The sequence below is a fragment of the Neodiprion pinetum genome, chromosome 3 (genome assembly GCF_021155775.2).
Source record: "Neodiprion pinetum isolate iyNeoPine1 chromosome 3, iyNeoPine1.2, whole genome shotgun sequence".
Lineage (NCBI taxonomy): Eukaryota > Metazoa > Arthropoda > Insecta > Hymenoptera > Diprionidae > Neodiprion > Neodiprion pinetum.
Window position 1 is genome coordinate 7,027,768 of NC_060234.1, and position 25,816 is coordinate 7,053,583.

The following is a 25,816-nucleotide window of genomic DNA, read 5'->3' on the forward strand; positions in this document are numbered from 1 at the left end:
CAACAGACACTTGAAGTGGATGCGCACAAGACGTTTATCAGGAACCAAGTTTAGAACCAATAGTATGTATCTAACGGAATGGTCAGAATGGAATACATTCACTGATACGGAGTGTATTGAATTTATAATTATCCTTCATTAGATAGAATCAAGTGGACTTGATGGACAATTGGCACATAGATCATCCGTATCCTGAATAGGCCGATTATTCCATAAAAAATATTAATAGTTTCGACTGTTGGTCACCTTATCTAGATGAAAATAAAGGACGGTAGAAACGACACTATCTCTTTATCACAGTAGCAGAAAAGGCTCCGCCATCACAGGAATAGATGTAGCATGCGTAGTGACGCACAAACACGAATGGGAGGGGGACCTCTAGTGTTCAGAGATGCACGACAGACGGCGCGCGGCGTTGGAACTTTTATACGGAGAAGTAAATTAGCGCGGCAGTACAAGTCCAAACCTTGCGCGATTCTGTTGCATATTTGGCGGGTTGCGTTGCAAAAGCTCTATCTTGTTCTACTGTCTTGTTCGGAGAAGTGCAAATAAACGTATTAACACAAAACTGCTGGCAGGAATAAGCTTTCATTAAGCTCATTCTTTTGGTCGAGTTGAAGCTGAGAAATTCACGGTATCGATTCGAGACGGCAATAGTAGGCTTAGTTTCAGACTTGTTCGTCTTTCGGCTCGGCATCTGTGATATTTATAGAAGATTCCCAGGAGTGGAGTACTACACGTGCGATGACAAACAGACTAAGCGATTCAGGGGCAATCGGTTTCGATGTAGTAACGAAAGACAATTATCGAAGTTGGCGAATGAAAGCCGAAGCTTTGTTGAGAGTATCTGATCTTTGGGATCATGTCGACGAGGACGAAAAATCATCCGCGGTGGGTGAGTTATGGATGAAAAAAGATGGAATAGCTAAATCAAAATTGATTTTACATATAAGCAGCGAGCTGCTTCTGTTGCTCGAAAATTGCACAACTGCGCGCGAAGTTTGGTTGAAACTTGAAAATGTTTATGATAATAGAGATAAAGACAGCGAAGTTTCAACAGATGATTGTATAGATAACGATGAAGATGTCATTATAAATGCTATTGAAGATAGTGCTGAAGACTTTTTCAACAAAATCAATGATTTATCTGAGAAAAATTTGATGGATTATAAGGAATTACTGAGCTCTACCTTCACCAATGGTTTATTCTCGCGATTAAAAAAAAAATAATGCTGGAAATTCGCAGGATGAAGAAAAGATCGTAAACACTGTCAATGATTTTATCGATGTCATTGGTAAATTATCCAATATTGAAATACGGAAATAACAGAATGAATTGGTCTCCAAGCTTATTGATACTTTACTTGTGATATTTGATATTGAGCCACATAAAAATGATAACGATAAAGCAAAAAGTGATGCTGACGCAGCGGAAATACCATATGATAACATGAACGGTGACAAGAAGATAAAAAAAGATGGAATGATGGGTCAAGAGATTTCGTCACAGGCCTCTGATAATACGAATACCGAGTTATTCGGAGATGATGAGACAGATAATGAAACAGAGGCTGAGGCGGAGACTGAGACAAGAAATGTATTGGGAAAATTGGCTGATATCTGGAGGAAAATGTTGCAATCCAAAGAGCAGGTCGATCATGAGGAATTTCCGTGCGAGTTGGGTAATTGCAGAAGTGACAAAGTATTATAATCGAATGAATGTATTTTATTCGTCTTAGATTCGTAAGTTTTGAAACTGAAATTTCCAGAAAACAGAGATTCGATACGCTCAGTCATGGATTCTCATACTCCACCGCCGACACCGAGTCTTGAGAAAACGCGCGAATGTGAAGTGTGTCGCGAAGAAGGTATAAACGAAGATATATTGATGAATAAGATATAATTTACGATTTGACGTGAAAATTTTTTCTAATATCTAGGGCGCAACAGAACGACCTGTCCAATGAATAAACCGGCTGCATCCGAATCGATAATTCAACCTTCCAAAGTTACCGAAAGTCCCAAGAGATCATATAAGTGCGGAGTATGTCGCGAAGAAGGTATAAACGAAGATATATTGATAAATAAGAAATCATTCACGATTTGACGTGAAAATTTTTTCTAATATCTAGGACACAACAGAACGACCTGTCCAATGAATAAATCAACTGCATCCCAGTCGGTAATTCAAGCTTTCAGAGCCACCGAAAGTCCCAAGAGATCATATAAGTGCGGAATATGTCGCGAAGAAGGTATAAACGAAGATATATTGATAAATAAGATATAATGTACGATTCAACGTGCAAATTGTTTCCAATATCTAGGACACAACAGAACGACCTGTCCAATGAATGGATCATCCAAACCTGCTGCATCCAGCACTCCTGCGAGATCTTACGGATCGGAAGTATTTGGAGGAGAAAGTACTAACAATGTATAATGATTCAAATATAACCACGCAATGAGCACGACACACGCGGATGAAATATTAGCAGACCGAAAATCGACGAATTTATAATAAAAAAATAAATTCAAACCTCGGAGAAGAACATTCAACATTAATTATTATAAACTCCACAAGTCAAGTCAAATTTAAAGATAGACGATTTAAAACGAAGGAACAACAAAAAACACTGAGAAATCCAAGAATATATTGCCTCGACGAAAGACTACTATTCACTATAATTTTAACAATATACACCATTTTTAAACAATATACACCTGAAACGAATGAGTTGTGGAGTGGATGAATGAATGAATTTTAAACCAAATGACGGCTCGTGTTTTAATACATTTAAAAATAAATTAAATTGTACTCTGCTATTCGTGCCTTATAAAATATACTCAATATTGATTACGCATAATTTTTAAATTTCAAAAAAGTCTTGCAAATTCAACTAGTTTCGCTGATTTTGTATGAAATTTTGTGTTTTCAAAATTTTGCAACCCTCAGAACACAACAGATCAACACGCTCGCGCGATTCTGTGACATCCAGGGCTTCAACGAGAGCCACTCCTAGATGCAGTACCTGTGGCGGTGAAGGTACATTATTGAGACCATTTTCAGTGACTATCATTGGAGCTATGATGTTAACAGTAGAGATTATGATCAGAAGTCAAGATGATGAGAATCAATATGTATTTTGTCTTCTCATCTCAGGTCACAACAGTAGAACTTGCGGCCGTCGCAGCACTTCGTAATCGTCCTATAACTACATGTTCACACCATCTCCTCCGATGTCATACTCTGGGGGTGGTCGCAGTTATACGTGCGGAAATTGCGGTGGTTCAGGCAAGAGTACCCCACTCTCTAGAAATAATAGTTATAGTTAGTATGATGTCGTTTCAATAGAATCTTGAGTATTTTTTTTCATTCACAGGACACAATCGGAGAACATGCCCATACTAATTTGCATCCCAAGGTGTCGACGTATTTCTCAACATTACTACAAATATGAGACGTCAACGAAAACGTCGACTTGTGCCTTCCATATTTTTCGTGATTATTACTTATGTATAACATTTTCCGAAACATCAAATAAAACTATGCCTTTGTTTTCGGTCAAGCGTACATACGAAGTATTCCGTGCCGACTCGACGAACGATTGTTTTCATCCTTTTTTATTTCTTCTATAATTTTTACATGATTGTCCCAACTGTAAATCACTCTGCTGATCTGCGTTAAATAATTTTCTCCAACCATCATCTTTCATGAAATTCGTAACTCAAAACAGTTTTACGGGGAAGAACGCGTCGACTTCGATGCGTGGCTACCGAAACCTACTCTACGCCCAACCAAGGTGTTATTTCGCTGTTTTACGCTTCGTACACACCGATTATGCACTCTCGTGACACTGCTCCTAGTGCAGAAAATGTATGAGAGAAGAAGAGATCGGTTCAAAAGGAGGTAGACCATCCGAATGGTATAATTAGTTCATTGCTGATGATCGAGTAATCGAATTGTAAAGACCAACTCATGTCGACGCACATATACGATCGAATGATTCGGAACAGAATCGCGAAAATGTTAGATATAACGCAACCCACGCGAACTTTGAACTACACTCAGCCCTCCTGACGCTACATGGATTTCAGTCGTTGAATAGGATTTTCATTAATTCAATGCGAATAAAATTAGATTTCTCGAATACTGTAAAGATTCAAGTATCACCGCTCATTGTACACGGCACGATCGGATTAGGTTAGACCCAGGGAGTGGGGCACCTGGTCACAAATTTAAGGAGAAAATTAGGTGGCTTGGTCTACGTGTCTCCAGGAGGAAGGAGGTGCGGAGGTTTTGCTCTCTGAAAAGAAATCGTAATCGATCCAAAATCGACCAATTAAAAATAATAAAGTAAATCTAAACTACGAGGACATACCTATCAAATTAAAAATTAAACACTCCAAAAGCCAAGCCCAAATTTAAAAAGAGACGATATAGAACGAAGAAACAATAAAAGTGCAATAAAAAAATATAGTGCCTTGACGAAAGACGGTCATTGACAATTATTTATAATCTCAATAATATCCACCAGTTTTAACCATTTACACTATTTTAAACAATATACACCTAGAATGAATGAATTGTGGAATGGACAAATGAATGAATTTTGAACCCAATGACGGCTCATGTATGGATATATTTATAATGACTTAAAATTTTCACTCTACTATTCGTAGTTTATAAAAGATTTTTAATATTTATTTCGCATAATTTTTAATTTTCAAATAATCTTATACCGTGTACCCTCAGGATTCCGATAAGAATATCCAGGATGCCGGAGGAACAACAGATTCGTAAATTCAAAAAAAAAATTTTTGTTTTTCCGTTGCAACTCCTCAAGCGTTAATCGTACTCAGTCCGGACTGTATAGTATAATTAACGATTAAACGAACTTACCTAAGTGAAGTTCAATCGTGATTGTATGAGCGCCTCTTCCGAAGAGATCAAATTGTAGGACCCCTCACTTGTCTCATTTGTCGCCAAAAGTTTTAAAGCAAGCTTTTTTCCTGGGTTGCTACGCAACCCATATCCTGCTCCGTTGTTTATTCTCATTTTTTTAGAGTTCTATTTTCTAAGCCGTAACTGATATATTCTGGGTATCTCATACGAGATTAATGGGTGGGCAGGACTGATCTCTTCGGAAGAGGCGCTCATACAATCATGATTGAACTTCACTTAGGTAAGTTCGTTTAATCGTTAATTGTATTTTGCGCCTCTTCCTTCAGAGATCAAACTGTAGCTGTTTAAAGCGAGTTACGGCTGTTGAGAAAATTGTTATATTTATTTTTCAAACATTTTGAAATTTTCATAACATTTCAAACCAAAAACGCAATAATGCAATAATACGCATGCAATTTTTCGCCCTGCATATTTTAAGAATCAAATAAGGTCACAAACGGAAAGCCTTAATCTCTATTACCGAGAATACCTTCAGCAAATTGGACTTCATTTGACAAAACCTCTCGGTCGTAGAATCGACCGAAGGTTGCAAACTCCTGCGTCCAACTCGCCGTTTTTCGAATTAAATTGACGCTTACGCCAGCCCATTTTGCTGCTGAGGTGGAGGCGTGACGCGTGCTATACGCGGAAAAAACATCAATCTTGACGCCGCTTATGGACAAAATCTTCTTCACCCAGCGGGATAACGTCTGAGACGTAACCGCCTCATGCGGTTTTTTGAAAGAAATGAAAAGACTTAAAATCGCATTACGTCGATCTTTTGTTTTTTTCAAGCAACTTTCGAGAGCTGACGCTACACATACTGACCTATCCTCTGTGAAAAACGGTGAGCGCAATACCGGTTGCTTTTTATTTGGAGCCGAAGTTTTTATTCGGTCCGGAATTTTTATCTCGTACGATTTTTCGTCGACTTTTCGGATATTACGAATATCTATTAACGAAAAAGTGTGCAGCCGATGGCCTGTCATTAACGCTAGTAGCGTTACTAGTTTCATAGAGAGTCGCTCTAACGAAAGTTCTTCATTTGAACCCCAGCTTGAAAGTAATGGTAACACAATTTGTGGGTCCCACGTCGAATCATACCGTGGCGCAGAAGGCCTTAATTTTGAAACCCCCTTAAAAAATTGTGTTATCCTGTCATCTTCACCCAAACTCGAACCAAGAATAAGTGAAAGCGCTGATCGATAACAATTAAGCGACCCATATGACGCGTTGTTTTTGAACTCTCTTGTAAGGAACGATAAAACGTCCACTGGCGAGCCCCTCAACGGATCGAGACTGGTGGTTGCACAGAAACGCCACCATTTTTTTAACCCACAATCATACTGCCGGATCGTCGCATCTGTTAAAGACGCAATAAGAATGTCGATTGACTCCGTTGGGGCTTGTCTCAAGATGAACGCTTCCTTGATAGCCTGCCGGCAACCAATGTAAGTTGCTTCGACAGCGGGTGAGGGTCCCTGTTGGAAGAACGCAACAGATTAACGTTTGGTATGAAATAAACAAGATCACCAATCAATAACGAAGAGAAAAAGGGGAACCAAGTGTATCGTGCCTACACGGCAGAGTTACTTGTATTGGGATACACTCATGTGATTACGTGTGACACACACCTTCAAATCTGTGCAGAACTCGAAAACAATGGCTACCTGACATGCGCAGTACGGTAAGTCGGAGAAACGCCGGGTCAACACGTGCTGGCACAAGCAGTTGCTTGATACGCGTGAGCCAGACAGCACTCTGGCTCCTCTTCAACTTGGTGAGCCTATAATTCGAATCTCTGATTTGAACTGACGCTAAGTAGTATTTGTCACGATGGTTGTGTTGATACATAACTGAGACAACGCCACTGCGGCATAAGAGGGTCGACACTCGTCGTCACTCCATGACATAGCGCCTCTCGGCCACTCAAATAGCGCCTCTCGGCCGTTCCATCTCTCTCTTGTATTCCCACTGGGGAATTGATTATCGCCTTGATAATTATCGTGTAACTAGCTTCCACGCTAGCATCTTGTAAGGCGGTTGAGCTCACCCCTATTGTGTCTTCACTCGAAGCGTCACAATTCTCTCTCTAGATACATCCAGTGTACACATCCACTCATAAATCTAACATTCATTCACATACATTGTACACGATTTCGAGGAGGTTTTTACTCAGTTCCTGCTGAGGTTTTCCTCCTCCGGGGCAATAAACCATCTTTGATTGACCCCCAAACCGCGTGGATTTATTTAAAATACCTAACCTTGCCCATATCAATAATTGTTATAAGTATTAATTTCAAGATGAAAGGGAAGTACGTGAATTAATCCTGGTGGTCAATTTCCGACAAAACACCAAGGTTGACTTTCCCAATATGGAACAACCACTATTCCTTCTGCGCGGTCCTGGCAAATTTTTCGCAAAACTCTCGAAATAATTGAGAATGGCGGAAAAGCGTAAAAAAACCATTGATTCAATTCTACGGTAAATGCATCAATCGCGAATGACTCGGGGTCCCGACGTCATGAAATATAATGCTTGCATTTCGTATTTGTTCGCGAGGCAAACAGGTCAATTCTTGGCTCACCCAACACCTTTACTATTTTTTGAAACGCATAATCCGCAAGTTCGAATTCTGTTTCGGGCTGTAATTTGCGTGACTCGTAATCTGCTTCTATATTTTCTTCCGATGAGATGTATCCCGCAACGATCCAAATATCTCTGGCCTCGCACCAATCCCAAATTTGTTTCGTTATATCGCTAAGATTATCGAACCGGCTGTCTCGCATACGATTTATGTAAGCTATCGCGGTGGTGTTGTCGATACGAAGAAGCACGTTGAATTGTTTCTTGTGGCTTAAAAAACATTCAAGTCCGAAAAATGCGGCCACCGACTCGAGATGATTGATGTGGAACTTTAAACCATACGTGCTCCAGTGTCCGTTTGCTCATCGCCCCTCGCAAGCTACTCACCATCCTGTACGCGAAGCGTCGGTAAAAATCTCGCAATCGAATACTGGCTCATTCAGCGGGGCACTGGCTGAGGCTATATTTACCGTCCACCAATCGATATCTTGTTCTAATTCCTCCGGAATGACCATGGTCATGTCATAATTATTATTATTTGCTTCGAGCGCTAATAATCTGACTTTTTCGAACCGTCTCATATGTATCATGCCATATTTCATTGCTGGACAGCACGAGCCGAGAGAACCGATCCAAGATGCGAACTCACGAATCGAGCACTTTTTTCCTAAATTTCTTCAATAGATCAAGAGATCTTTTGGTTTTTTCCTCTGGCAACTCGATTGTCATTTTTTCCGAGTCGAAAATAAGCCCTAGATATTTGCATCGTTTTTTGGGAATCTTACAACATTTTTTCTGATTGATTATGAACCCGAGTTCTTTTAAAATAGCCGTCGTAGCTTAAAAGTTTTTCGCACAGTCTTTGTATGATTTCCCGATAAGCAAAATATCATGTAAATAGAAAACGGATCTAAAGCCTCGTTTTCTTAAATATGCTGCCACTGGTTTGAGTATTTTCGTAAATACGAAAGGTGCGACATTTAAAGCGAACGGTAAGCAATTGAATTCGTAATATACACCGCTGTATTGGAAACGTAAAAACTTTCGAGAACTCTTGGCGATTGATACGAGGTAATACGCGTCCTTTATATCGATTGACGCCATAAAACAATTAGGCTCAATTAGCGACTTCGCCACGCGCCAATCTTCTATCTTAAAATGTTCCGCCTTTATGAATTCACTAAGCATTTTCAAGTTTAAAATGAATCGTTGCGTACCGTCGGATTTTGGCACCAGAAAAATATTCGATAAAAACTGGTCGGATGACGGAGTAACCGTCCGTATCGCGCCCTTTTCTAATAACTTTTTGATTTCGCTCTCGATTGCCAATTTCTCGTTATTTGACCAATTTGTTTTTTCCCCGATTCGGCCCTGCACAGGAAGCGATGTGAAGGGTATTTTTAACCCTCTAATCCATTCATTAATCTCGCGAACAGCCGATACTTTCGCCCATGCTCGATGAAAAAACCGTAATCGACCCGCAGATTTACGTACGTTGGGAATTAACGGCGTCTGTCCGGGAACCGCGTCTTTCGAGGATATGTTTTCTTCGGTCTCGGGCCGAACTTGTCGTTCGTCGGTTTCTTTGGCCCGCTCGACGTCCAATTCCTCTTGCGCATTAACTGTCGCTTCGCCTGCGGGCCCCTCTGGTTTTTTGAATCCTTGAATTTTGATGGTTTTTCCCGTTGGATAAGGTCCTTTGATGCACGCTCAATCGTCTTTGCAGTCTTTATTTTTTCTTCCAGATTTTCCCCGAACAGGAAACCGTCGACTGTCGAGCCCGTCAAGATTTCTCTGACGGATGAATTGAGATTCGCGAGGATTAAACTCTTGCGAATTTCTGATTCCTCCCTCTGGAGAAAAGCCAGGAGTCTTCCCATGTCGCTCTCAATTTCGAGCCGTTCGAGTTTATCTCGACTGTCCGATTTAAAAGTAATCGAGATAGCTTTTCCGTTGGCTGCCATGCAGGCAGCGATGCGCTCTTGTTTTTCCGTAATACGCTTGTCTCTTGTTTTGACATTCTCCTGTATTGCAGCAATAACCTCCGAATTTAGCACTGGGGCAGCTATGAATCCGCAATTTTCGGGAATATCATATTTTTCCACTAGGTCCTTGTTTTCCTCGTTAGAAATCCCTTTTTTAAAGATCTCTTTCCAACGAATGACAATATCCTTGTGCAATGCAGGGGCCTTTTTCTGGTCCGGTTCCAAACGCGGTCCAATAACGTTTAATACGTCCTCTCCAAGGTCAACTTCATGATCAGGCTGGTTTTCATTGTCCGTTCCGGTCACGCTCGCGTGTTGTTCCCTGTCGACCGGGGCTGTTGATTCGGCCTCCAGTGCGCCCGCTGGCAACTGCTCGGTATCGATTTCCACCTCGTCATTTTCCTGAGTCCGTATCGGAAATTCCTCTCGCTCTTCCTCCGACTCCTGCGGAAGTTGTTGCGAGCCCTGGCCAATTTCACGCGAGTGACTCCGCTCTGAGCGACGGGCATGACTCGAGCGCCGAGAATGATCCGAGCGACTACGCTCTGAGCGACGAGTGTGACGCGAAGATCTTCTCGAACGAGGTGATCGACTGATGTCGTATCGTGAGCGATTTTCAGGAGACCGGCCGTGACGATCTGACCTTCATCTGCGTTCGCCGTTTCTCCTGTGACGGGTTCGAGAGCGATCCCGACGATGTGGCGAACTCGATCTATAACCTGAAAGGTAAACGGGCAAATTGCCAATACTTGCCTTACATCGTCTCTAAATTGTTCAATTTTTCATTAAAAGGAAAAATTTCATTTCCTAGGGTCAGACCCAGGAAACTGAACAATGCATGTTGCATTCCTTCGTCTGACGAAGGCGTGCGCCCCGGTCAGACCAAAGGCACGCGGCCGAGCAATCAAATCGCTGGCATAGCAACAAGGTGTCGAGACCAACAAATCTTTGTCAGTAATTGATCTTTCAGAAAGAGTCAATTTTCGTGGTGGACATTTTCGCCCCGTAAGCACAGATTAAGTTCTTCTCCACTTACGTTTTTTATTTTTTCGGTTAATATTTGTCACCATTCCTCTTAGTCTCTCAGCGAAGACCTTCTTTTTCATTTCCCTTGACGGTGAATGATCGTGATTCCTCTTCTTTCCCATTTCTTTTTGACTTTTTGCGTTTTTATTAGTATTTCGCGTGTGACGACGTTGACACAAAGCGAAAGATTGAGAATAAACAACGGAGCAGAATATGGGTTGCATAGCAACCCAGGAAAAAAGCTTGCTTTAAAACTTGTGGCGACAAGTAAGGCAAGTGAGGGGTACTACAATTTGATCTCTGAAGGAAGAGGCGCAAAATATAATTGAACAGAAACTACGATAAGATATATATCTTAAAAAAAAAAACGTCCTATATCCCACAATGGATAGTCATTGCGGATATGTATTGATGTCAGCTGCTGCAATTTCAGATAGTAACGGTGCTACTGTAATAATCGTATTACCTGCATAAAACACAATGAGTTATTCGACCTTGTATTTTGCAAATATGCCCAATAACTGTCTACATAAATAGTATGAAGTGTCGCATTTTTCGTAAACGCGGACACGCTCTTGAATTGTGAGGTCAGTATTTGCAATTTGCTACTGTGAAATAATCTGAAATCAAATTTATTCAGTTAAAATAAAGAGCCTTATCACTTGGTATGCGAAAATTGTGTGTCTCGTGCAAAAATTCGGAACCCGCTACTAATTCTACCGGAGAGTGATTTCACTTCTTATAACGAGTGTACGTCATGAGTTCGACGTTTTATTATACTTTTTGCATTGTAAAAGTTAGCCACAACATACTTTCTCTCACATTTCATATTCATGGCATGTACGTCTAGCAGAGAACATCAACATTTATCCTCCTCTTGTACTGTCACATTTACTACTCACGACGAAGCCCACGTAGATTTACTTCATTAGGACTTGGACCTGTTTGATGCCGTGTGGTTGCAAACTTCAAGACCAGTGTTCGTCATTATTAATCTCTTTGAAAGCAAAAAGGCCAGTATAAACGCGGTGGTCCGTGATTTAAAATAATTGGGCAGAAATTTTTGTAAAACTGCGCCACTGGTGCAGTCACGTGGGAATTTGCGTATTCTCGCATGAAGAACCGGGGAGATTCTGTGCAAACGTTTTATCTTCTCCTGGCATCTGGGATTATCACTTAAGGAGAGTGATAACTGTTGGCTCGTGAATAACTAGCACGGTTCCGTCCAGCCATAGAATTGCCATGGGAGAGAGTCGCCACAGCTGGACAGCAGTGATTATCGGGCAAGCCGATAAACAGTCGACTTGCTACCGTCGTGCGGTTTGGACGGACCAGTTTGTTTGGCTGCAAGGTTTGCTGTGAAACATGTGTCCGAAGCCGAATTTCTGTTGACATTTCTTTCGCCTCCACTGACGCTGACAAACGGCGAATTGACTTTGATAAGAGAGTCGTTAAGCGATCGCTGAGATGCCTGTGTGATCCGTATTATTTATTCATAGTGACAACTTGATGTGAACCGTGAAAATTCATGCTCATTCCTACGTTAGCAGAGGAAGAACGTATTTGGAACTTCTGCTGTTGGGTCATCGCTGAAAATAAAATAGAATCAAGCCGGAGCAAGGATTGAAACTTGGAGATTGCATTATGCAACGATTCTACCTCCTGCTGATATTGTGGATATGTGCAGGTATTTTTAACTTGGATATGTTTAAGTCATTTCGACAAATGCAATGCTCTGTCATTGAAAAAGTATTCATTCGAATTAATACTTTATACTTGTGACGTTTCAATCGAACATGTCTAATAGAGGAACCAAGTATGTATCCATACTAAATTGCGATAATAAAACACGTTTTTGCATTACGTAGTTAAATGAAATTTTGTAAGCTTTTCAAAAATTCAGAAATGAATACTGATCAAAGTCTGTTTATTATTCAAAATCAGTATCAGTGATAAGTTGAGTATTTTATCGATTTTGCACGATTGAAACTTCAGGTTCGTACAATAAATGTTTCCTTAGTACGCGTTGCAAATAATAGATTTTTTTTGTTGTGCCCATGCTATAACAAACCGATGTTCTTAATTGTTCTCTTACAATAAGTGCAAAATATATTCAATACTATTATCCCTCTTCAATGCTACGAAAAAGAACGAATTTGTTGAAGTCACTTGGGGCTTTGCATTTTATTCTGTTGCAAGTGTTGAAACTCATGATATGCCGCATGATGGATGGATATAGACACTAAAATTTTTCAACCAGCAGACCTTGTCGTTGAAAACGTTTAAAGCGGATGACTTGGTTTTTTTAGTTATCTACAAGAACGAAGTGGATGTCCTGAACGTCAGGAGTTTTGAGGTGGATCTACATCGTGCGGCTTTTTATTCAGCTTCACGATGTATTTTCACTTGAATAGAAATATCCGTCGCGTAAATATACTTTCAATAACGATTTACTTATATTCAACTTTTTTTTTCAGGGACAGTTTTATTTATTAATAATATTCTGATCCATGTACTTTGATCACTGCTAATCTCTGACGATACAATGATATATTCATCTTGAAACACAATGCAGATTTGGTTGGTACTACATCACTGGCGTACGTACCATTTTTTCTCATGTGACACCCAAAATATTCATGGGATTCAATTGATGAGTTACTTGCTTCATCGCCTGTTATGTAATCTTCAAATTCGATAAATTACGTATGTAAAAATTTCCGATCTTCTGTATCTTTTCCGTGTCTGTCTTATGCACTGATGGAAATTATACGAATACACAATTTCCTTCAGGGATCGTCTCGATTCTAATTCCGTTCACTTTCATTGTCTTCTAGACGCAAAGTCGACAAATTACGTCGAACAAGGAACAATATTTCTACCTTTTCATAAAACAGAAACTTATCTCACTTAAATGAAGTTTGTGGTTATGTTTGTTGACTTTAAAGAAGAGTTTCTTATCACCTAAACGGGAACTTCACGTACGTGGTTGCTCGTACATAGCACTTTACTAATAATGATAGTACTATTGTAATTATAGTCCTCGCTATATTATTGCCATTACCATGCAGCTTGAAGGCACTGTTGCTACTGGATACAGATCACTTTCTATGCAGAGGGATTCGTCAGTTACCGTAAAATAAATGAGTACATATTTCTGCATCACACGATAATTCATGCTCCTGTATAACATTGTGTATAATTACGTTGCATGTAGTCATACATAATCATAAGTTTTTGTATTATATAATCGATCGTGTTATACAATACACACTAATATGTCACCACATTGAGGCTCACACATAACGATCCCTCACACAATACGATATGATTATTTATAACAACCGAGATAACAATTTCATAACATTTTGACGTTGTTCGCGTATTACGCAGTCAATATTGTACCGTTAATCTTGCGGCAAGCGTCAATAAAAAAAAGAATGCAGTGTATAATTTTTTATACACGACAATGACAATCGAATTCTGTTATCAAGTGATATTTTCACCGTCATTGATCAGTGCTTTAACATTGCGCTCTGAACTTCATCTCCACAAGAGAAAAGAAACTCATTGTTCGTCAAAATACACTGGTTGTCCATAATTTGAACCGATACGTTACTTTCAGCTCCACCTCATCGGAAAATCGGAATGGCCAGAATTCCGAATTTAATAAACTCGAATGATAAATATGAGTGAACAAATTCTATCAGAAATTTCAGTCGCAAATAGTGCCCACAAAAAGCTGCAGTTTACCTAAACTGTATTTAGTAGAGGGCTCTATTATCCGAAAACGTTAATCCAAGAATTCAGAGATGCAGAATTTAATAATGTATAGAGTCAATATTCTAGAGACTCAATCTGTAGTAAGTTTCATATTCTGAAATGTCCAAATATTATGAAAATAAAAGTCAAAACTTGATCATCTAGAAACGACGGAAAACAGATATCCAGAATGCGGAAGGGTCATGATTCAGAATCGTACAATTCGGAAAGATCGGTACGCCGAAAGTAACCGTATAGATGGCTTACCACCAGAATTTCACATTTCGTGTCTATCCAACCAATCTATTTTGACTTGTGAAATGTCTTATTTACAGAATCGAACAAATTCTTTATTCAATAGTCGTTCTTAATGAAAAGGAAAAAACGCGATGCAAATGGACAACCTTGAGTTGTTGAAGCTGGTGGGTTAGACCTTTAGAGTCTGGCCAACGATGTGCCTCTTTTTATTTTCTATCTTTTTTTTGTCTCATTAAAATATTGATTACGACTTTTGATATCGTAAACTTATATTTCTGGGCTTCTAATATGATGTGAGCTATTGACTTTTCTGATATATTGCGATCCTTCATTCTAACGATTCTGACATACAGCAATTCTATATTCCGAGCCTTCTATGAGATTACTACTCGGAGTTCTAACCGTTCTGATTCTTGATCCTCCGCATTTATGAATTCGAATAAATGAAAATTCTACTTTGTTATCCATCCGAAGGTGATTTGTTTGTGTTTGCGAGCAATCGCAATTGCCTCAATCTGCTAATGGCCTTTCGGAATTTTTGTCAGTTTGGTATTCTCAATTCTATAACTTCGAATTTCGATACCTTTATATTGTATTTTTATTATTTCTGGCTCATTGAAGATTCACCACTTTGTTCCTTCGCGGTTGTGAGTTTTCGATATATTTATGTTCGGAATTCTGACCGTTCCGATTTGTTACCCGCACCCCTTAGGATCTTTATGAAGAGGCTGATGCTCATTCTACCGAACTAATGAACTAACGTTAACCATTCAAATCTTCCGTATTCGCAGCGGAATCTCTTCCCTGCGTGCCTCGAGATTTCGGAAATGGAGGAACAGTGTGCGTGTGCAACGCTACTTACTGCGACAGTACACCAGAGCTCGAAATTCCGGAAATCGGTTCGTTCGTGCGATACGTCTCGAGCCGAGACGGCTTGAGATTGGATCCAACGGAGGGTGCTTTCACCAACGAATCGGCAACCGCTGACGTCACTCTTCAGCTGGATCTTAACACCACTTTTCAAACTATTCACGGATTTGGAGGTGCTTTTACCGACGCGGCCGGCATCAACATAAAATTATTGAGCAATGCTACAGCGGACTATATACTCAGGTAATTCTTGTATTTGAAACACAACAGTTACCGGACGTTAGTGATAATTATGTTACCTTGAATCTTGCCCTTTTCATTGACATACTTCTACAATGGCAGATCGTGTAACCATTAGGCGATATATTTTATTTGAAAACTTTTGTCGATGAAATCATCGTATTATTGACAAAAGTTAATATACTCAGGAATATTCAGACGACATGAGAATCTTGAGGAAAATTCCGATCTTGAAAATCTGATTTTGCTCAAATGTGAATTTAGATGAAACCGATCTCAAGGCATATGATTTTATTGGATATTGAACAATTAACGTTTGCGATCTAAATTGTTTAGGTGATTATATGGTTGACAGGTTTCCAGCTTCAAATATTCAATAACTGTGGGTTCTTTAGAAGACATGTATTCGTTATTCAATATTCGGATAATGCAATATGTCAGATGGAAATTAACGAGTAGCACGCATTTTGTTGTAAGTTAAACTCTCGTGGACCGGTTTCCCAGCAACTCTCTCGAATTGAGAAAGAAGAACAAGCTCGCGAAACTTGTGACCTACTAACGAGATTTTTAACGAAAGGATATCTGTGTCGGCTGGATTCGTCGGTAGATCATCGCAAAGAATATTCCATTTAAATTCTTCTGTGCTCATCCCAGTTCATGATAACCTTACTTTCCACGAAATCAATCTCGAAGCTTCCGTATAAAGACTCTTTAAACGAGTCATTAACATCTGCCGTTGTATTTTGCGTCTAAACGGGCACCAGTTGAGTAGCTTCAAAAAATCCCGCAATTTTCAGGTCGTACTTCGGCGAGGAAGGTAGTAGATACAACCTAGGTCGTGTGCCCATTGGTGGGTCCGATTTCTCCACACGAGCATATACTTACGACGACACCCAGAGTGTTGATACGCAACTTCACAACTTCAGCCTGACAGAGGAAGATGTCAAGTACAAAATTCCACTGATGCAAGAGGCTCTTAGAATGAATCGCGATCTAAGATTTTTCGCATCTGCGTGGACTGCTCCGCCTTGGATGAAGACAAATAATGATTACACGGGTTTCGGTGAGTACGCATATTGCAGTATTGCCAGTTCAGGGTAAACGATGTATCGATAGATACCGTGCATTATAACTCAAGTATGTACTTGGTAACTGTATCCCGCAGGGTTTCTCCTTGAAGAGTACTACCAGGTGTACGCTGAGTACACTATGAAATTCATGGATGAGTACAAAAGCTATGGGCTCGAAATGTGGGCGATGACGACAGGCAATGAACCGTCTAACGGTATCGTACCAGTGGCTGGTATTAACAGCATGGGGTGGACACCGAGTGGCATGGGCAAATGGGTGGCGGAAAACCTCGGCCCTACCATGAGCAAATCCGAGCACAAAGATACGATAATTTTGGCTTTCGACGACCAGAAATTCGGCCTGCCCTGGTACGTCTCTGATATGTTTAGCAACAAGGTGGCAAAAAACTATACGGCCGGTATTGCATTCCATTGGTACTGGGATAGTATTGTACCTTCTTGGGTGATCGATCGAACCCATTATCATTTTCCTGAGAAGTTTCTGATCATGACCGAGGCCTCGGTTGGTTAGTTATGTCATTTTCAATCGACATATTGCATGCTAGATATTAACGGTCTTTTATAACAATCCGTTAGCCAAAATATCGTCTATTCGTACAGGAGATAAGCCATGGCAATTCGACAAAGTCATTTTAGGATCCTGGGAACGAGGGGAAATGTACATTACGGATATCATGGACGTAAGTAAAATATCCGTTAACACGCGTGGCGAAAAGGGAGCATTCTTTTGCGAATGAAATGGCGGCAACTCGCTTGTAATGGATTCGTTGATCTTAAAGAATCTGCAACATTGGGTTACCGGCTGGGTGGACTGGAATTTAGCTCTTAACCATCATGGTGGTCCCAATTGGAGGAGCAACTTTGTTGATTCTGCAATTATCGTGAATGCTGAGAATGACGAGTTTTACAAACAACCAATGTTCTACGGCTTAGCACACTTCAGTAAATTCATTCCACGAGGTTCTGTCAGATTGAAGCTCAGTCAGGAGGGAAGGTCTACAATTGCTGTCGCCTTCAAGACTCCGGACAATAAGATTGTTATAGTTCTGTACAATACGTGAGTTCAAGATATATTATAATCGGATTTCAATCGGTATCCATCAGACAGGTGAATTATCAGTTACGACCAGTTTTCGTTACAGTTTACAATAAATTGTCTACGTAATATTTTTCAAATGTCCTGTTTTGGCAATACAACTCATTTTTCGTTTTAGACTCACTGAAAATCAGCATGCAGTTATCCGTGACCAAGAAAGAGGAAACATCGACTTACAGCTACCACCGAAATCCATTCATACCATTGTGTATAAGTGACCACACACTGTTAATCGATTGGTCACTTCTAAGCAATTGCGTAAATTTTGTCGATTTGAATGCGGGCAAAAATGAGCAATAGCAGTATTCGGTACAATAGCAGAGGGTCTAAGGTATATTAAAACATTGTTGAATCAAATAACGTAATACATATCTTGTTTTGATTTCAAAAATAATTTTCGTCACAACGTCAATTTTTTGAAATTTTCAGAGATTTTTTGCTATTCAGTTAGATTTTTAAAGATATATTAGCCAAATAAGCCATCAGCCAAAAGCTATGAAAATCATGATTGATCTATTAATCTAGCTCTATAGAATTTATTTTATCACAATAACTGCAATTTTTTGCTATTTTCTGCAATTTTCAGGTTTTTTTTTTGCAATTTACGTAAATTTCAAAAGGCTTATGCTTGAATAAACTTCAGATTTGGATTCAGCGGACCAAAATACATAAAAGTCACACTTGGTCTTTAGTTCCATATATTTTTTTCTGACCAAAACTGCTAATTTTTTGCGATTTACTCAAAATTTTGAGGGTGTACGAGAATAACCGACTTCAGATTCGGATTCAGCGCGTCAAAATACATAAAGATAGGTAGGTCTGGTCAAAAGTACAAACCTCTTTTTTTTTTTTTTTTTGTGGGCCGGTGTAATTAATAGACCGCTGGACTCGTTAGTAGAATAATTTTTTGATGATTATCTGACAGGCAATTCTTGTTCCGTGTGAAATATACTTCATACACTGTTTAGAGCACGTTCAAATGCTTTCCCATTCATTATCCCGATTATTTCAACAACTTGGCTCTCACAATCCTGACATAAAAGCATCATTATTCCAGAAAGCCAAGCCATACTTGGTGTAATTTTTACGCGGCAATATCATTGTAGATGAAAGAATCCATATAAATTATGCTTACAGATCAATTCGTTACGGTTGAAAACTTCGCAACGCTGGTTCTGGTATTTTTTTCATACGTTCATTCGCATCATGTGTCACGCAGTTAACGGTTTGTTTACGAAATGGAATCGTAATTACGTTTTTATCGACCGAGTGCGGGCGATCAACTCTTGTGCTGTCTCCGTAACCTTCTCGGATCGAGTTACTTTTTGTCCAATACGTTATATATACGTTACAAAAGTATGTCGTACAATTATTCGTAAATTAATTGATGGTCATTGAAAATTCTTGATCGAACCGACGATTTCGATAATCTTGGAAATGTGTGTATCGACTCTCCGTGCATCGATCGTATAGATTTAGGGCTCAAATGAAAGCTCTTAAAATATATAAGCGTATAAAATTTGTGAAATGTCGAATTTCATCGTGAGAGCGAACGAATATCTGATAATATTTTCGCCGGTAGTGCATTGGTTCCCACGCGTTTATTTATTTTTTTTTTTTTTTATAATGAACTTGGCGCTGATCTTGATACATGTAATATAAATGAATCTTATTTTTGAAGCGTCTGATGAACGGCACGGATTACGGTGCGTCGTTTATTGGAATATGTCCGTGCACAGACAGTCTTGCAAGTATCTTTATTCGCAAAATGGAATGCTCTGTATTTGCCGCCAGCATTTGTTTGTACTTAAGCTATTCCAGCATCGCACAAAACGTTGAATAAACGCACGCTAGACGCTTTGAATAAACTTATGAATGCATCGGGTATGTAAAAGGTCACACGTCACTCATAAGTCAGACGTGTTCAGTTCAGTCGATCAATATCCCGCATGAGGCAAATATAGCCCGAGACTTGTTTCCAAAAGTAGCTACAATCAGAATCCAAGAGTCGGTAGCAGGAGAGTTATTCCCAAAAGCCTGCCAAGGTCGTTCGAGGTTCGCCCTGTTCATCGGAAGTGAAGATTCGCTTATGCTCTTTGAACTTCTCCTTAAGGTTCTTACGTCCCAGTCGATAATTATGGCTGTACCCTCTTTGTACCGTCACCTACCGACGTGCAATTACCATAAGACAGCGCCCATGCTCGTACCATAGCCTTTAAGATCCATATCGATCTAGATTCAGATACCATCTTGGTGTGCAATGATTTCGCACCGACAATCTGCATACAAAATACCATCTGTGATTTCGCAAGCGAGCTAACGTTCATGTAATGCCATGCAATATATATATATATATATATATAATATTATATATAAAATTTACTTCATATCTTCAAGACCAACTCACACATAGACCATGTGGGTCTACAATCTAAATCCACGGAACTCAGACTCATGAACCCTGACTGACGAAACGCGAGCAACGTGATAAAAAAAAAAAAAAAGAGCGGTTCACAAAGTATCATTCTGAGAATTCAACCATGCATTCTTGCAACTAACTATCTTGTCGGCACCGCATCGATTAGCATCTTCAAGACCAATCGGCTCGCACTGACGTAGCTAAGAACCAATCAGGAGTCTCTTCCAGATCTCCCACTATCGAAGATCCTTTTCGAACCAGACTAATGCAAAAGAGAATGACTTCGGACATCGAAAGAGAATGAACTGAATTGATTGCAGAATCAATTTAGACTCCGGACGATTCAGAATACTTTGAAATTAAGAATATTATGGATCATTCTGAATCGTAGAACACTCACCTTCGGAACCTTCGAACTTCAGTATAACTAACCTAGTGAATAATAACATTGTAGAACCAAATCTCGAAAATCGATTCAACCAACATCTTATTGTTGATAAACGTGTATTTTGAATTGAATTGTTGTGTAAAACGAATCATTCTCATCACGCATAGTGATAGTTGGCGCGACCCGCAATATAATTCCAGATCAAAACAGGCTGCACGAGAAATGCTACCGAGACCTTAACACCACAAGGTTTGTGAATCAAATTAAAGTCGAAAATCACGCAGTGAAGAGAAGATTTCTTGCGACGTTCTTCCCACAATGTAATATGGTGACAAATCGTGAGAGCGATAGTTCAGGTAAGTTTATCATTTCGTACTTTATTTTGTACTGATGAGAGTTCCATTTCATCTGATATTATTGAAATTAAACAACCATGCGTTGTGATTGAGATTAAGAAATGGCAAAACGCTCTGGGGACGATGTGAGTCGAGAATGTCGTTCGCGTGAAGCTGTGAATTATTTTGAGGATGAGAGCGAAGACGACGTTGATTTTGTAGTTATAAAATTTCAATAAATAGTTTCAAATCGAATAATGTTTATATTTCTTACCAAAACCTCCTACGCTTACACCTAAAAAAAATTATATGTTCGTGTAAAAAGTAAGGGTTCCAATTTCATAAAATGATTTTGCAATATTTTTTCTCGAAAGGAACACTCTAGAGCTTTAATTTGCTTTTTTAACCGTTCAATTTCATATATTCGCCTCAGAGTTACGAATTTTTGAAGATACCTACTTATTTCAAGAGTTTAGGTGTTTATTGTTATTTGTATATGAATTATTTTAGAAAATTTCCTTGCTTCAGAATTTTTTTCAGATTTTAAAAAATACGTTTTCTAAGTTATTTGAATGTTTATCGTACCTAACTCGAAAAGGAATCACTTCTAAAATCACTTTTATTACAAGTAACTAATGAGAAAATCAACTTTCGACTGTCCTGTTTCTCCGTTTCACTAAAAAATTTGAAAATTTGTGAATTATAGCTAACCGAAACTTTCGATCAATTGTAAGTATATAAACCGAGCATTGCCTCAAACCATTAGAAACTTGCAAGTGTCTATTACTCCAACAGCTTTGATTACACTACGCAGATATTGACAAAGAGGCCGTTTACTTTACGGACAGATTCGAAGTGTTGCAACATTGTCGAAGTCACATTCTTATCATTCACAGTGAAAGTCATTCTTTGCGCATCCCGGGACTGTGGCAATAATTGAACGGTCCGTATCTGCAACGCTACATATTCTGACAGTTACCCGGAATGCGCGGTTCCGGATTTCGGCTGCATCAAAATTTCAGCTGAGAATCATTCACCTGGCCCAACTTACGCCCGAAATCAGGGTCTCATATCAGGGATCGAGAGACCTTGACAGTCTGACCTTGTTGTATAAACTTGACGTATTTCAATATACGCTGCAGTTTCGGACATACCGATTGCCAAAGTTGATGTGGGATGAAAATTCTTCTTCTTCTCCGCCCTTCGACGGAACGCAGCTTGGGACCCATTGAGTTCAAATTCAAGAGAGCGGTTAATTTTATCGAAATCTCGCCACCTATCGAATTTGAAGTGAATCCAAACTCGGACTTGGAAGGAAAGAATTAATGAAATTGTTAGTCACCGAACGCTTCGTGGGACCTCATTACGTATCGAAACGCTATGCATGTTGAAATTCGAGTTTCAAAAAGTAGTACAAGCCGTGAAAATATTGCCAGGATATGTCGGAACGCGAATATAAAGAGTGACGTCAAACAATGTGTCATATTTTCCTTATTATAAAAATCATGCAGTTTCCTGCCATGGCACCGGAAACGCGAGCGGTCAGATAAAAAGCGCGACGGAATACTCGCAACCGTGAAAGATTTTTTCACTCCAAATATGGCTTTTGGACTTACCGTTGAAAGTACTACAATTTTAATGATGTATTTGTTGGACTCCTAAAAAAAAGCTCTTGGTGTGAAAATTTACATTTTATTCGTAACAACTCAATTGTCAGTCTTACTGCATGAAACATCATTTTTATTGTTCAACCTTTTCATGTAACTTGCGGAAATAAGAAGAAAGTAATTCCAATACGTGAAGCCTTGAAACTTGAAAGAAAATGACAAGGGTTGTTTCCAGTTTGTTTTTATCTGAAAAATGATGAAATTCAACGTAATAACGTTTTTGAAAGAGGTAGGTCATCGCAAGGAAAGAAATATTAATTGCTTAAACGCAAGTACAAATGATGATCGGAATCGTTGGATCGTGTAGTTTCCTATAATATCGGCAGAGTCGATTATTGCGACAGCAAAATAACTTCCGCAGGCTACCGGAATTTATAGGCATATTGTTTGATGCCATTCGTGTGGAATAGTTGACAAATTTTGCAAGAATGCAAAACAAAATTTTCTATCATGCAAACAGTGGCGTATCTTTCGAAATAAAATGGTTTCACAAGAAATTGATTCGGAAACATATATTATTGTTCGGATCTCCTTGCGCCATTTTTTTTTTTTTCATGCGCCACGTAGCTGATGGTCAGTCATGGAAAAATTTTCCTCCGGAATCGATGATGTCATGCAGCTACCGAGACCACATCCTTCACTGTTAGTGAGTCTGCTACGCATGTATTTGTAATCAGGGATCGTGATAAGCATACGCGGTGGTCTTAATCACCCAATTAAATTGCATGAGACTCGATACCTTAGGCGCAGAATTATGCTGAGAATCAGATTAATTTTGTTTAAAAATCGATGCCTAAAGTTGACCATTAAAGGAAAGTTGCGTTTCAACAAAAACACAATCTGCGTAACCACATAAATGCATGCGTCGTCATTGTTACAAAACTTTCTGCCTTTTCCGAAAGTAGTTTGGTTGCAATTCCTGCTTTGAATCAAGCAAAGTCGATTGATCGTTTGGAGGAAATTTTTAGGGGGTGGGGACTAGAAAATAAAATCAAAAACATTCCAATTTCGAACAAAAACTGTGGTTTCAGAGATGTAAACAAACCGGCGCTCGGCTCTCAGCTCAGCGCGCCGGTTTGTTTACGTCTTTGTCGTCTGGAATGGACCTGTCAAAACGTGCGTTCTGTGTTTTGTATTCTGCCGTTTTCTTAATACGGACGACGAACGTCAAAGTATCAGTCGCTTCGCATCAGTTCTTTAGGAAGAACAAGTAAAGTGAGAGTGAATAACTATGAATAATGTACAAAGTGATACGGATAGCGAGGCACCAAAAGCCATTAAAAATGTATCTATAACCACATCAGTCATTAAAAAATATACCGTTTCATTTTGTAAATTGTAACGTTACGATAAATATTAATAATACTTGAAAACAATAAATAAATCAGATTTTTCTTAATTTAATAAATTTACAACAGTTCTATAATTTGTTTTTTTGGAGCGGTGGGGCTTCGCCCCCCCGAACCCCCCCGTCCAACGCCCCAACGCCACCGTTCTATACGTTTCAATTATTCAAAATAATTGTAGTGGTCGAACTTTGCGCAACTTAATAGGAAAAATAGTATACGATACTCGTGCGCACGTAGGTCGTCCCGCACTCACTTCGCTGGTGCGGGAACGACCTACTTTGCGCACTCGTATCGTAATGTACTATTCCGTCCCAATATTATGTTGCATACTTCAATTCTATTACGTGCTAACCGCTAATTGCGGCTGCACCCTTTTCACGCTACTAATTACCGACGGGCAATCACAATAACAGCGTCTCACACGCTCTCACCGTGACTTTTCGGACCTATATTGAACTACATAGTTACCATCACCGTGTATAAATTACAGCATTCACAATTCTTATGTATCATACTATCTGCTACCGTAGCTGAGTAACGCGACGCAGAAGATATAATATGCGGGTAGACGTATTTCCACAGTCGAAGCGCATATCGTTTTTAATATTAGCCTGCTCACGGGCTGCATAATCTCAAATTCGGATTAATAAACTCTTGCAGGAGATTTTAGACACGATAAGACGAATAAAGGTGAAATTGCATACAAAACACGAAGAGCGTGAGACAGGAGATACGTAGAGCATTTCATCATCCTCTATTCCTTGGATGCGAATAGACCACGTGTCGTGTCGGCGCTGACCGATCGGCTTCACAGAGCAATCGCCTTGCGCTGACTCACCTGGGAACCTAACTCACCAACGAAGATCCCTTTTTCAAACTCCTCCTACGTCCAGCTTTTCAGAAATCTCGAAAGACAGGCATCAAAGAAAAAAGAACACAATCAGAGTTGAGATAATAACCTCACATTGAAGAATCATCTACTCAATTAAACTTAGAATCAATTCCAAATTCAAGCGGAGAGCGAATGAATTAAAATCAAACAACCCTTTGATTCAGAAACACCAAACTCAAGTATTGCTGTTGCAACCGTACTTGAACAACCTCGCAAGTGAATAAGACATTGTTAAAATCTGGCGCTGAGTATTGATCGAGGAGAAATTGTTATTTGTTAATAAATGTGTATTTCAAATGACAGTGTTTGTGTAAAAGGAATCACTTTAATTGCGCGTAGTGTTAATTAGCGCGACACAAAATAACCGAATTCACAGACAGTGAAGAGCTGAAACGAGAATCCTGAACGAACCGAAAATCTGAGTTCACACATATAATCGACGCGGCAAGGTTTGTTAATCTGAATTCGATCCTAATCAATCAGCGAATAGAAGATCTCTCGCAGACGTTCTCCCAGAACGTAACAATTCAACACATTTTAAGCAAGCCTCTAATCAGCAGCTGACGATATCACGAAACCATACGGTGCGGTTGATTGGACCACATCCTTTGCAATTAGTCAGTCTGCAACGCGTGTTACTCACCCAATTAAATTAAACGGCAATCGACATTGTGGAAGATAAAATTATGCTAAGAATGACTAATATTTCATTTGAAACTTATGTCTAAAGTTTCAACGAAATAATACAATATTCAACAAGGGAATGATAGATTTTTATCCCAGTGCGTCGTATAGGACTTTATTCGCAACTCAACTCTGGTCACATCATTGACTTGAAAGTGATTTCCTTTCATGCGTAAGTGTGATTGATCAGTCTGAAAACTATGAAATTATTGGAAGTTTATAATA

The 25,816-nt window shown here is 39.4% G+C and overlaps 3 protein-coding genes across 6 annotated transcripts in view; 2 read left to right on the forward strand and 1 right to left on the reverse strand.

Moving 5' to 3' along the window:
- Positions 1-443: 443 nt before the first annotated feature.
- LOC124215124 (zinc finger protein 728-like) overlaps positions 444-25,816 on the forward strand; it is a 33,841-nt gene continuing 8,468 nt past the window's right edge. Inside the window, exons 1-4 of one of the 4 annotated variants that reach the window (XM_046618121.2) lie at positions 444-1,682; positions 1,770-1,868; positions 1,941-2,060; positions 2,133-2,252. In XM_046618121.2, coding sequence (XP_046474077.1) covers positions 1,451-1,682; positions 1,770-1,868; positions 1,941-2,060; positions 2,133-2,252 — 571 coding nt within the window. In that variant the 5' untranslated portion in view covers positions 444-1,450. The remainder of the gene's footprint in view (positions 1,683-1,769; positions 1,869-1,940; positions 2,061-2,132; positions 2,253-25,816) is intronic. The other 3 variants (XM_046618122.2, XM_046618123.2, XM_046618124.2) reach the window with 3 other exon arrangements.
- Positions 2,642-10,662, reverse strand: LOC124215128 (uncharacterized). Its single transcript, XM_069134821.1, has 3 exons — positions 10,551-10,662; positions 9,024-10,152; positions 2,642-3,310 (listed from the first exon to the last, which is right to left on the reverse strand). The coding sequence occupies exons 1-2, from the start codon at positions 10,660-10,662 to the stop codon at positions 9,032-9,034; spliced, it is 1,233 nt and encodes a 410-aa protein (XP_068990922.1). The 3' UTR covers positions 2,642-3,310; positions 9,024-9,031.
- LOC124215126 (lysosomal acid glucosylceramidase-like) lies at positions 11,863-18,076 on the forward strand. The gene is made up of 7 exons (XM_046618130.2): positions 11,863-12,227; positions 15,352-15,673; positions 16,468-16,733; positions 16,836-17,267; positions 17,362-17,441; positions 17,541-17,818; positions 17,976-18,076. Exons 1-7 carry the CDS (start codon positions 12,185-12,187, stop codon positions 18,073-18,075), a joined length of 1,521 nt encoding a protein of 506 aa, XP_046474086.1. The 5' UTR covers positions 11,863-12,184; the 3' UTR covers position 18,076.

What these genes read in the sequence shown, in the direction of transcription:
- LOC124215128 (XM_069134821.1), bottom strand. Translation starts at nt 10,662, where the DNA reads ATGGGAAAGAAGAGGAATCACGATCATTCACCGTCAAGGGAAATGAAA. An exon ending in TAACCGAAAAAATAAAAAAC is followed by an intron (nt 10,153 to 10,550) that starts GTAAGTGGAGAA and finishes GATGAAGGTCAG; the next exon opens with ATCGTCACGGCCGGTCTCCT.
- LOC124215126 (XM_046618130.2), top strand. Translation starts at nt 12,185, where the DNA reads ATGCAACGATTCTACCTCCTGCTGATATTGTGGATATGTGCAG. An exon ending in GATATTGTGGATATGTGCAG is followed by an intron (nt 12,228 to 15,351) that starts GTATTTTTAACT and finishes CCGTATTCGCAG; the next exon opens with CGGAATCTCTTCCCTGCGTG. An exon ending in ACATTACGGATATCATGGAC is followed by an intron (nt 17,442 to 17,540) that starts GTAAGTAAAATA and finishes TTGATCTTAAAG; the next exon opens with AATCTGCAACATTGGGTTAC.